At 48.6% G+C, this 12,274-nt stretch overlaps 1 protein-coding gene across 14 annotated transcripts in view; it reads left to right on the forward strand.

The window, feature by feature from the left end:
- The window catches only part of DAB2IP (DAB2 interacting protein), a 347,539-nt gene that overhangs the window by 78,625 nt on the left and 256,640 nt on the right, over positions 1-12,274 (forward strand). For 4 of the 14 annotated variants that reach the window (XR_012665207.1, XM_075120294.1, XM_075120297.1 and 1 more), the window contains exon 1: positions 5,883-6,214. The exons of 5 other annotated variants lie outside the window; for them this stretch is intronic. Coding sequence is in view for 4 of the 9 variants with exons in the window: in XM_075120294.1 (XP_074976395.1) it covers positions 6,094-6,214 (121 nt within the window). In the remaining 5 variants the exon portion in view is untranslated. Of the gene's footprint in view, positions 1-1,492; positions 1,954-5,880; positions 6,215-12,274 lie in introns of those variants that run through there. 5 more of the 14 variants (XM_075120298.1, XM_048823312.2, XM_048823314.2 and 2 more) reach the window with 3 other exon arrangements.

Here is a 12,274-nt window from a genome sequence, read left to right on the forward strand (position 1 = left end):
CTCTGTAGTAACTCAGATCCCACCCCATCTAACATCCCATCACAGGCCATTGGGCCTATTTACCATGAGTAGTTAAAGATCAATTAGTTGAGTTAAAGATCCCAAGTCCCTGTCTGGCAAGATAACCTATACATTACTAGAGTTTTCATTAGGAGTTGCCTGCTTTCTTCTCTCTACTGAATGTACTTAAAACTTAGACATGGTCTACATCTAAAACTCAGGTCAACCCAGCTATATTGCTCACCCTTAGTCTTAGTAGGTCACCAACGTTCTTAGTGGCCTTTTGAAGAATATCGGCTACTTCATGGTGAAATGAAGAAGCTTGGTGCCTCAAATTTGTCTCCAGCCTTTTTCTGATTAGAGAATCCAGACTGAGTGGAAACTTCATCCGGGTGCTTAGTCAAAAGTAGTTTGTGCCTAACAGTTGTGTAACAGTAGAAACCAAAAAGAAAAGGAGGACTAGTGGCACCTTAGAGACTAACCAATTTATTTGAGCATGAGCTTTTGTGCGCTACAGCTCACTTGCATCCGATGAAGTGAGCTGTAGCTCACGAAAGCTTATGCTCAAATAAATTGGTTAGTCTCTAAGGTGCCACTAGTCCTCCTTTTTACTGGAAAACCAGTTGCTTTGACCTTTTTTTATATGTAACCCCCGGGTTCTTTTCTCACTCAGATCCTCTGATAAGGAAAAGACTACAAAGAGGTGACCGTTGGAGGGCCTTTGACCCCCCCCCTTCCCCCCCCGAACATGATGGTTCTGCCAAAGAATCATGGGCTTCCTGATGTCTGGCCTTCCCCATCCTTTTGTGGGGGGGAAAACGCCCATGGAACTGGGGCAGTGGGAAGAGGAAAGAAAAGACCACCCTATCAGGAGGCTGTGGGAATCAGCCCTAAAGGAGTGGCAGCTAGCTGGCCCTATCTTGGTCCCTGAGAAAGGGACTCAGAAGTCTTTGTGCACAATGGTGAGGCAGAGCAGGATAAGAAGAGCCTCGCAAATGTGCGGGTATTCGCTTTGTATCCGTGTACCATTTCTGCAGATAGCAGCACGGATGCGGATACAAATGTATCCGCGCAGGGCTCTGATGTTAAGAGCTGGGCGGGCAGCTGTGGAGAACTGCGGCACGGATCCTCCACCTGCCTTGGGTGGGGGGACTGGGGGGCAGGGACACTGGGTGGGGGGCTCCTCCTAATTGCTTCCCTCACCCCAAATTTTTATTTTGTCCCTGAAAACACAATGATTAATGCTACTGTGGCCATGTAATAGCACAAGAGGCTGAGGCGGAGGTAGGCAGTGTATCTATGTTTTAATGATCCTTGACCTCTAGATTATTGGTTCCACACGGATTGTAACATCACTGAAACTTATCTCGATCTCACAACTATGGACAGTAGTCCAAGAAAAAATTTGTGGGTCTCAGTTCAGTTCTTGGTGGACAGGTGTCAACATAAAAAATGAAGTTCACCACAGTTAGTACTAATTTTCTCTCTATAGGTAGTCTAAGAACTGACTGGGCATGGAATCTGAAGTACTCTCATATCCTTGCCTATAAGGATCCCTCCAACCATGGTTGAGGCACAGTGGCGAGGCACGAAGAATAAAGGTGGAGAGGGCCTTTCCATAGACAGAGAACCAGATGAGAAAGATGATGGCTCTCCCCTGAAGCCCTGTGGGAAAGGAAGAAGGCTAACTGCTGAAGCGGTCTCCAGAGAATAGATTCTGGAGAACAGTGATTATTTTCCAGGCATAAACAAGTAGGCGAATGATAAAAGAAACTACAGCCACTGGAGATCGGTGTCTGCCAGCTGCCATGGACATAAGTCTCTCTGAACTGGTAGAAACCTCAGGCAACTGCACGCTGCTCTTGCTCTCAAAACAAACAAACAAATCTTTGTGCTTCTCTGCTTCCATCACAGAACTGACTTTGGTGCCGACCCAACATTTCTGCAGACCCTGTAAGTTTTTTTTGTTTTTGTTTTGTTTTGTTTTGCAAAGCAGTGAAATAAATCCTGACTTATAAAGCTGTACAGAAAATACGACAGGTCTGATGGAAAATCTCATACACTGCTGAGGCCTAGGCAAATACGGGTGGCCAAATTCTGCTCTAAATTTCATCAGTGTAAACCTAGCTCACGGTTGTACGTGATTGATAGGATGCTACCATTTGATTACAGTTCAGTGGTCTCCATGCTATGAGTTGGATCTCAGCCCAGTGAACAGGTCTCCATATCACAAATATCCGCACCACATTTGGCCCCAGTTGACACCCCCCCCCCCATTAGGAGCTTGAGCTTGTCTCTCTTGGAGGTGGTCTCTTCAGATCTGGTTGTGGCACCCTGGCAGAGATCTGGGCAGAAAGCTTGCATTCCCACTGCCTATGTTATTTTGGAGATAAGTAAAAGATTTTTTTTCTCCAGGGCTGTTAATCTGGCTGCTTTTGCAAGCACTAGAGTCTTTCACACAATTGAGCACTTGTGTCAGGACATGGCTTTCAAAAGGGAAAAAAGAAATAGCTCTGGAATAATTGGAAATGTCCAAACCAGTCTCTTACCTCCCAGCTGGGTCATTCATTTTGTTACCGGCTGCTCTGTAGCCATCTGTACTTAATGCCTTCAAAACCTTTATTGAAGTGAGTGAGACAGACCGAGAGGCAGGCTGGCTAAACTTTAATAAAACTCCAGGCTATTTATGTTCTTATTATAAGACTCCCTTCTCTTGTCAGGATAGTTTATAGCCCCTCATTAACTCTTCCTATTTTATGGTCACCTGCATGAACATCTTAGGTACTGGAGGGGGAAATAGGAAAAAACTAAATACAGAACAGATGCTTAAGTGCACATGAATGGATGCAGAACCATCACCACACACCACCTGATCACTTCCACCTGTTCACAGAGTTTAGCAAGATCACCAAGTATCTCTCCTTCACTCCATCCCAGGTCGATCAAAGATGTGTCAGCTGGTTCTGGTTAAACAAGAACAAAGTTGCTGAACCTTACCCTTTTGGACCCTCTGAATTTGGGTAAACTTCTTAAAATAATTTCTCACTTTAAATGTTCATTTTCCATCTATGCCTTCTGATTTTGAGAGATGCCAGAGACATAAATGAGATATGGGAAAGGCTGTTGTGGCATTTTTAGCTTGACCAAAACCTAGGTCCCATTAATCCTGCTGGAGGAGGGTCTCTTCTGAAACTTCCTGCTCACCATATAGAGACCTGAACATTCAGCTGCTGCTCTGAACCAAATCTCCAAACTGAGCCTCCAAATAGTTTGAGATTTCCCCATTGCTAATTTAAATATGTGCCTCTCTCTCCTTTGAATTGAAAACACAAACCAGTCCAAGAGGAGTCGAAGTTCTTGTGGAAAATGTTTTAGTAGTTTGTTTGCCATTCAGATGGGTGAAAACAAACCGTTTCACTCCTGGGTAGCAGGAGTTGGGTAGAAGTAAAGCAACTGTGGCCTTTTTCTTTTTCTCCTGATCTGCTGTGTGAATTTGGTCAGTGATTGGTGCAGCTGGGTGGAAGCCAGGCAATGGAATGTTGCTCCGTTGTTGCATCTTGCAGAGGGGGGAGAGATTAGAGTCATCTGTTGTCCAGCTGTGACTTTGCCTACTTGACCTAAACTTGTCATTGCCAGGTTGATTGGTTCATTTCAGCACCATCTAAAAGTTAGTATAGAATTCCTTAGGCATGGCCTCAAAACCAGGCCTGGACTTCAGCAAAGACTAAGACGTGCTGTTTGTCATGGACTGGACTGAAGGGCCTTTCTAAACAGAGAAGTAAAATATGCCTTTGCTGCTCAGTATTTAGATAAGATAGATATAACCTATGTAAAATCCTAATGTTTCTCATGCCCAGCTTAATCAGGGAAATTTTGCAAATGTTGGAAGTAGGTGGGCAGGTGGTGGTGGCTGAGACCATCTGGGGTAGAATTAAAGATTTTTGTTTTCTTTAAGTGAATGTAGTGCTAGCGAAAGGTGGTGAATCAAGAGCCCTGCAGAGTGGCAGCCTCTGCCTATCACCAGAACAGGCATGGCACAGGTAAGACAAGCTTCCACGCTTTCCCAGAGATGGCCAAGTCATGGCCAGGGTGGCTTTGTCCCTCTACCTTTTCTCTCCCTGATCTTCTCACTGATATTGCCAATAGGTACATTTCTTGCAAGAGACTGGGAAAGTTAGCAAAGCCAGCCACAGCGCAGGCAGGCCCTCTGAAAATGTCACTAGCCAGTAACCCATCCAGCAGTCAGATTTTTCCGGCTTTTCAATTAGCTTGGAGTGCAAATTCAGGTTTCCATAGAAGAAAGGGCTAGTGTATTAATTCCTTGGCCTACAGCAATTCCATCCTTCTTAAATCCTCCCTGCCACTCTTCTCTCAGAACATTTCCATGCCTGCAGCTGCAGGGGCTTCTCTGGGTGCCTGGATGAGGGGTTCTGGATAACGCACCTCTTAGCTGAGCTTTTTAAACTGGAGACTTGGGAATCCATCCAGTTGGCCTTTTGTGACAAAGCGGGACTGTTCTTAGTGTTTCCTCTGAATATTGTGGGGGTGCCTCAGTTTCCCCTATGCAGTTCTTAAGTATCTAGGTGGTGAGATAAGGGTGTATGATCATTGCAGAGCCCTAGAGGGCAGGTGTGTGCAGGGGTCTGGACACAGAATGGCCGACACCCTGTTTCCTGGCAACTGATGGCCTGGCCCTTCGCCCCTGCAAGGTGAGAGCTAAAGGGTTGGAGAACAAAGGAATCAGGTACCCTCCTGGCCCGGGAAAGGGACAAAGCCCAGAGGAGGAGGGGCTGGAGAGAGTTTCAGTTAGGGGCTGGCTGGGGACGAGGAGTGAAGTGCAGACGTGGTTGTCTGACTCACTGCCTCCCCCAAAATGGACCCAGCTGAGGGGTCCTGTTCTATGCACCTACAAGCTCTGTGTTAGACCATGTTCCTGTCGTCTAATAAACCTTCTGTTTTACTGGCTGGCTGAGAGTCCTGTCTGACTGCGAAGTTGTGGGACAGGACCCTCTGGCTTCCACAAGACCCTGCTTGAGCGGATTGGCTGTGGGACGCGCACGGAGGGGCAGAGGATGCTGAATGCTCCGAGGTCAGACCCAGGAAGGTGGAAGCTGTGTGAGCTGTGTGTCCTGCAGACAGCCTGCTCCCAGAGAGGAGACTTCCCCAGAGTCCTGCCTGGCTTCGTGGGGAGCAGTTCCAGAGCATCGCCCGGGGACTCCTCGACACCTTTATTTTTTTTCTCTCGCTGTGATTTAAAGTGTTAATTCTGCCCATTCAGATGTAATTTTTGAGCTCTATGAGCCAGAGACAGAATCTCATGTGCTGCCGGAATCTGAATGGTAACTGGGTCTTTTTCTTTAACTCGTGCGACATGCTATAATTTAGTTTGAATGTTGAAAGGAAAAGGGCCTCCAGGAGAGTCCAGTGCTCTGTTCGCTTGAGTTCTAATTAAAGTGATCCCCTCTCAAGTTTCACTTTGTTTTCTGGGGCTTTCACTCCATGATGATAAACATGTGTCCCATGGCAAGGAACTCATTACACCCTTTCCCGATCTCCTCTTTCACAAAGCCCTAGGAACCTCCTGTGTTAGATCCTGCTGGCTGAAGCTTCACCCTCAGAAAGATGTAGTGGCCAGAGGCAGGTACAAGCTTGATTAGCACTCTGGGCTGCGCAGCCATCCCCTAGCAGGAAGCTTTGCTTTTTCCAGTGTGGCTCAGGCAGATATTGCTGTCCAATGAAGACGATCCAGTCCAGGATTTCTTCCAGCCTTTTCTTCATATTTCAAGAGCTCAGGCCAATTCTGGCTTCCTATTCCAACTCCAACAGGCTTATCGTTTTGGGGGCTGGAATTGTTCGTACAGTGCATCTTGCCTGCTGCGAGTTCTGCCTCTGCTCAGACATGTGCTCTGTGCTGGGTTTGGGGTTTTTTTATTTTAAATGTCAAACTTGAAGAGCTCCCTTTCTTTTTCTCCCCCCTTCTACTCTAAAGAATCGGACTCCTGTTAATTAGACGCTGGAAGTGTTGCTGCTTTGACGGGAGGGGGGAGTGAGTGAGCGTGCGTGTGTGCCTGTGTGACATATATAGATACAAAAATGTCAGTGAACAGCAGGAAAAGTTCTGGGAGACCGTCTTACTACTATCGACTGCTCCGGAGGTCGCGACTTCAGAGACAGCGAAGCAGATCCCGGAGCCGGAACAGGCCACTTAGCAGGGGTAATTGCAACCAAAATTCCATTTAATTGAAAGTGCAAGACCTAAGTCGTATTGCTTAAGAGGCAAGTCTATTACTGTAGATGATAAAGACCAGTGTAAATGCTCCTTAGTGTACCTGTGTGCTGCAAAGTTTACAGTGAACTTTAGAAAGGATCTATTGATTGTTCAATGCTGTGCTCAGGTAAGGGGGGAGAAGATTGTCTAGTGGTGGTATGGATCTGGGAGTCAGGATGCCTGAGTTCTATTCCCTACTTTGATGTTAAAATGCTGTGACTTCCATCAGGCAAGTCCCTTTGACTCTGTCCTCAGTTTCCTTACCTTTAAAATGAGGGCAAGAGTACTTCCCCAGCATACTAGGACGTTTTGAGGCCTAATTGATGTTGTAAAGCACTTTGATATCCTTAAATGAAAGATGCTATTGAAGTCCAAAGAACTATTGTTATAATTTGCTGCTCTTCATCAGCTGGGCCCCTGGAGGGTCTAAAAAATTGTGATTGGATATAAGGGCTTGTGCTCCCAAGCCCACTGGTGAAAGGCAGTGGGGCTTGTGTGCTCATAAGCCACTTTGGCGATCTTGAAAAATCGCACTGTAACCGAATGTATTTGTCCTGCGCAGCAGGAGCGGGGCCCGTGGAGCGATGGGTTTTTGGACGTACCCATTCGGGCCGTCCATTCGTTCCACTCCAGGCAGCTACTGACCCAGTTTGGTTTTTTTTAAAAATAAGCTGCTCTGGCTTTTCTCTTGCGAGGTGAAACTAGTGTTTGCTGCTGCTCATGCCTAAAGTTAAAGCACTCGGAGAAGTGACTCTGTCCTTTTTTTTAGTGTCTTGGTCATTTTGCAGTTGTAATATCTTTCCGTAAAAGTAGGGAGGGGGTTGTGTGACACCCTTCCCAAAGCCATTCCTTAAAAAGAAGGGTAATGTTGTTGTTGTGTGAGTAAGAGGATCTGTCAGAAGCCAGCCACCTAGGGCCAGATCCTGCTCTCTAGGACACCGGTATGAATCCAGACCTATGCTGGCTTCACTGGCATTAGCCCAGATTTACACCAGCATACCTGAGAGCAGAATCTGGCTCCAAAAGCTCTAGCTAGGTTGCAGTGTTGTCTTTCTCCCTTCACTGATAACACACACACTTCTGTAGGGAGGCTCATTTCAGTGTTTTGAATCATCACTTGGAAATATTAAGGAAGCTAAATCAGTCCCCGAATTTCAGCTTTTCCGATAAGCAGATAGTGTATTTCTCTTTCCACAGTGTTTCTGTTTTGCCTGGCAGGGAAGAGTGTGTGTTTGCAGGCTCACAGGCATGTGGCTGTTCCTTCTTCCCCTTTATCTGTGTCTCATTCACAACCAAAATGTTTTCCTGTCACTTGAGCTGCTGTGACAAATGAGATGTGTTCGTTGCTGTAACTCGTTACAGCATGGACTTACCACCATCACAAGTGTTGGATCCAGACTGAACTATTTACTGGGGACATGTAAGCAGATTGGGTTGAAGTGGGATGATGATAGCATCGAATGGGACTGGGTTAGCTCTTTTCTATAGCACTGCTCATCTGTAGCTCTCCCAGCACATTTCAAAAGTGAGTGAGAATTCTCCTCCTCGCCACACGCAGAAACCACGGCACAGAGAGGTGCAGTGACTAGCCCCATGTCACACACAGTAGGTCAGCACCGAGTGGAGACTAGAACTCAGAACCTGCGACTCTCCCAGCCAAGTGCCCTGTACGCTGGTCTGGGATGGGCAACAGAAGTGCTAGAATGCCACGGGACAGACGGCTTTCTTGAGACTTCTGGCCTACTTGGTGGACTTCATGATGATGAGCAGGCAACTTCATGAGGCGGGGAGTTCCAGGCTAGCTTTCCTGGACATGAACATGAGGATGAGGTGCTGAGCATTCAGATGCTCGCCATTAGCTGGTGTGAATAGATGCAGCTGCACCATAAGATTGTTCATCAGTTCCCTTTGATTTCTCATTTATAAGATTCACGGTTGTAGTAAAATTGTGCTGGCTCTCAGCGGTCTGGTCCACCCGAGTTCCCACAAGTCTCAGAAGGAAGACAATGGGTGAGTGACTATGCGGTTTTCTAAAGCATCTGTCGTACAAACTGTGTTTGAACTTTACAGAGTTCAATAATGTATAAATGCGGCTGGGGAGAGCAAGTTTTACCTTCCCTAGTGCTGAGCTGTCATGATGCCGAGTATCTTGTGCTGCAGCGAGTCACCCCGGGGGCAAGGTTGTCATAGGTTCATTAGCACCGTCCTCCTGTTACAGGAAGGAGCTAGCTCCAGCAGCCTGCACAGTTGGCTGTTTATAGAATCATAGACTCAGGGTTGGGACCTCAGGAGGTCATCTAGTCCAACCCACAGCTCAAAGCAGGACCAATCCCCAATTTTTGGCCCAGATCCCTAAATAGCCACCTCAAGAATTGAACTCTCAACCACGGGTTTAGCAGGCCAATGCTCAAACCACTGAACTATAGCTGTTGTGTGTCTGCTGGGCAGCAGGCTTGTGCTTTACCATCTGCATCACCCACAGGCTTTTGTTGTCTCTCTAGATGCCTTAACGGCATCGTGGCTGTAGCAAGTAGCTGGATCAGCAGTGACACATACACCCTGAAACACTCCAGTGCATCCAGGGAGTCCTTCGGTGGAGCGGGGGTTGGTTTTGCTTTGGACAGGAAGCAGTGGGGATCAGCCAGCTGTTACATGTTCCCCAGGAAGGGGGAGTTCTCTGCGGGCACCAGCTTCCTGCCTTTCCGGCCTGAGTCACTCACCATTGTCCACTTTGCTCCGCTCCTGATGCTGGGCGGGCATAGGTGCTGCCACCTGCTACTGGTTTGGTTCTTATTTCTAAAAAGCCGTAATGGGCGCATGGGAGCAGGACCGTGTTCAGCCATGCACTTCAGAGCAACGGGTCTCTTGAAATGAAGAAAAGTTTGTATTTGTTTCCCACTTCCCCCACCAGCTCCCATAGGGCGTTGGCTCTAACACCAGCCCTTTATGCCTTTCCCTCTGCCTTCCTTCCTGATGAGCTGCACTGCTGGGCCCTGGGGCATGGCTGCTGCCTGCCAGCCATGTGTGTGGAGTTTAACTTCAGACGACTAGTGAGGCTGTGGGCTGGGAACAGTTGTGGTGTGGGCTGGAGGTCTTGCAGCTGAAGGGAGATGGTGGGCACTGGCTGGTGAGGCTGAGATATTAGAAGGTTGCAGAGAACTGAGCCTCTGGTAGGGGTGGAGAGAGAGAGACACCAACACCCCGCACCCAAATGCTCAGCTGCGCTCTATCTCTGAAAGACTACAGGGATGGAGTTTGCATTTTCTAAGAAAGCACCTGAGGAATATGCGGAGCCGGGGGGAAATGACTTCTTCGTGACTAGGAAGGCAGGACGCGGTGCAGCATGGACTCTTGTACTGGCGAAGCAGGGCTGACAGCTGTTTGGAAAGGCAGCCAGCTTTCAGACATCCCGGCCAGATGATAACGTGTGAGAGCAGGTGATCTCTTGCAGCTTCCCACAGGGACGGGGCTGGTAGCGACTTCAGCAAAGGGTGCTGCTGCTGGCCCTGTGTAAGCAGGGCTGGCACTTCTAGATTCTGGGAGGGGTAACCCCTTGCCAAGGCTGGGACGGTCAAGGGAGGAGATGGGCTGTTTAGAGTGGCCCAGGTGGGGTATGGGGATGGCGTTAAGCGATGGACAACTCAAGCCAAACATCTGGAAACGTTTCACCATGAGTGAGAGATCTGCTAGACTGTGGAATAATCTCCCAAAGCAAGTGGTGGGAGGCCCACAGGCTGGATGGTGCACTAGGCACTGTGCTATAGGGAATAATCCTACACTAGTCCGGCTGCGGAATGCACTAGATGTAACCCAGGAGGCTATTCTGCCTGCATGGTGTCTCCCTGTGCCACCGGTATCGTCACTGTTTCTCTGCCTACCTGAGGAGGGGCTGGAAGCAACTGCCTCTAGAAATCACTTGAGGAACTGCCCCTTCATCATGCTCCTTTCTCCTCCCCCAGGTCTGAGCAACCCCCACAGTGATGCTGGCACCTGCCTCCTCAAAGGAAATGTCCAGTGCAAACAGCAGCATAGAAACGCTGAGCGTAAGGGTATCTCTACACAGTAACTGGGAGCGTGCTTTCCAGCTCGGGTGGACAGACGTGTAACTCTGCTTGAGCCACCAGGCTAAAAACAGCAGTGTAACATTGGCAGCAGCTCTGGCTAGCCTCCAGAGTACAAGCCAGCCCTGATGCCTGGGTACGTACTTACGCTGGCTGGAGCAGAGCTAGTGTCTGTCTATCTCTGTAGCTTGCAGCTGTGGTGTAGTCGTAACCTAAGCATGACCGGGTTAGAATACTCTCCTCCAGAGAACCCAGCCTGGAGTATCTGTTAACGGGGCCAGGCATGCTCTGAAGAGGGCTGCGTCTCATTAAGAATCTGACCTCTCCTTGCATGTGAGAGCATCTGTGGAGGGGCTTTGGGACCAGGTATCTTATCACCGTGAGTAGTTCCTGTATTTGGTGACTCATTAACTTTCAGCCATGGCTGCTCTGAGCTGTGTCATAGAGCCCAGCTTCTCTAAGTCAATAAAGAGAGCTCTCCGGGAATTCCCAGGCTCCCTTCTGCTAGAGCGCTGCTCTCCAGAGTTTGCGTCACTCAGCCTGGTGCCTCTGGCTGGGGACTCATCACAAGTGTAGAAGTGGGTGGTTAGAAGGATTCCAGCTGAGCATAGCCCTTCGCCACAACAAAGCAGCATCCTTGCCACATTGGGCTAATTTCGTCCCCATCTTCACCCCATGGACCTGACTGAGTTTGGGCTTGTGCGCATCTCGACGTGGCCCTTCTCTTCCGCGTAGACTGCTGCTCCCCGCCCAAAAGGTCTGAACTTGTGGTGCATCATTTACCTGCCCCATGCCCCCGTCACTGCTAAAATAATGGTAAGTCCAATCAATCAGCAGCACAGAGCTGTCCAAACTGCCCCCCTTGTGTCCTTCCTGCCCTCTTTCGGTCTTGCCACCCAGTGGGATGCGGATTCATGGTGTTGGGATCCTTGGCCTCACTTTGGGCTTCAGTCGTGCACACAAGCCACTCCTCGCCCTGCGGCTTCCCCCTATAAGAACGTTGTTTCTGAAACGTGTGTTATGTGTTGTCCATCTTGGCTAGTCGTCCTATAGATTGAGGGAGCCACTTTCTAGATCAGACTGAGGACCGGAAGTGTTGTTGGGTAGGGTGAGAATGTTGCTGCCTCCTGACTCCATGTCTAGCTGATGCCCACTCTCCAACCTCGTAACCTGCAGGATGCACTTCTGTTCCAGAGAAGGGCATCATTTGCTGTGGTGCCAGGCTGTGCCACAGCGGCTAAGAGCTCCGGAACTGCATCCCAGCAGTGGTGAGGTTGCGTTTCATGCTCCAGTGTGCTGCTAACTCCATTCTCTGAGTTTGAGGGTTTCCCCTAGCTCGCCCCTGTGCATATGATACACACATCAGTTTGGTACCATTAGCAAGCTGTGCTTTGGAGAGGCCCAGAGCTGGAATAGCTAGGGGTATTACGCGCATGGGGCACTATCCGAGCTGGTGGCAGGGGAGCTCAGGCTGCCCTGGAATAGCAGGGGATGCAGTAGGTTGGCATGGGGGAAGCCAGTGCACTTGCGGTCTGCACTGTGCTCAAGCCAGTGCTATTTAATTGCTGCTTAAACCAAAAGGCAGCTTTCTCCCCTGTGATTTAAGCTGAGTTTGAAGGATGATGTCTGAAATCTCCAGGCTCTGTTTACCACAGGGATTCTGGACAAGCTGAACATATATTCGTTAAAAACCTCTGAAATTCTCTTTTCTTCCTTGGGCCATCTGTTCTGTGTGGCGTTGTGGGTAAATATGTGAAGAATCCATCCTGTCATTATTACACCAGGTGATCATGTAACTGTAATGGAAGGTTCTTGAGGGTCTGGGGTAAGGGAGGAAAAACTCCCTACAAAAGCAGCACCTGGTTGTAGCCTCTGGCACTTTGATCTCTAGCATGCTTCCTAGCATGTCTGCGTTTACTTAATTAGGGTCCAAAATAGAGGAACA

The sequence above is a fragment of the Caretta caretta genome, chromosome 16 (assembly GCF_965140235.1).
Source record: "Caretta caretta isolate rCarCar2 chromosome 16, rCarCar1.hap1, whole genome shotgun sequence".
Classification (NCBI taxonomy): Eukaryota; Metazoa; Chordata; order Testudines; family Cheloniidae; genus Caretta; species Caretta caretta.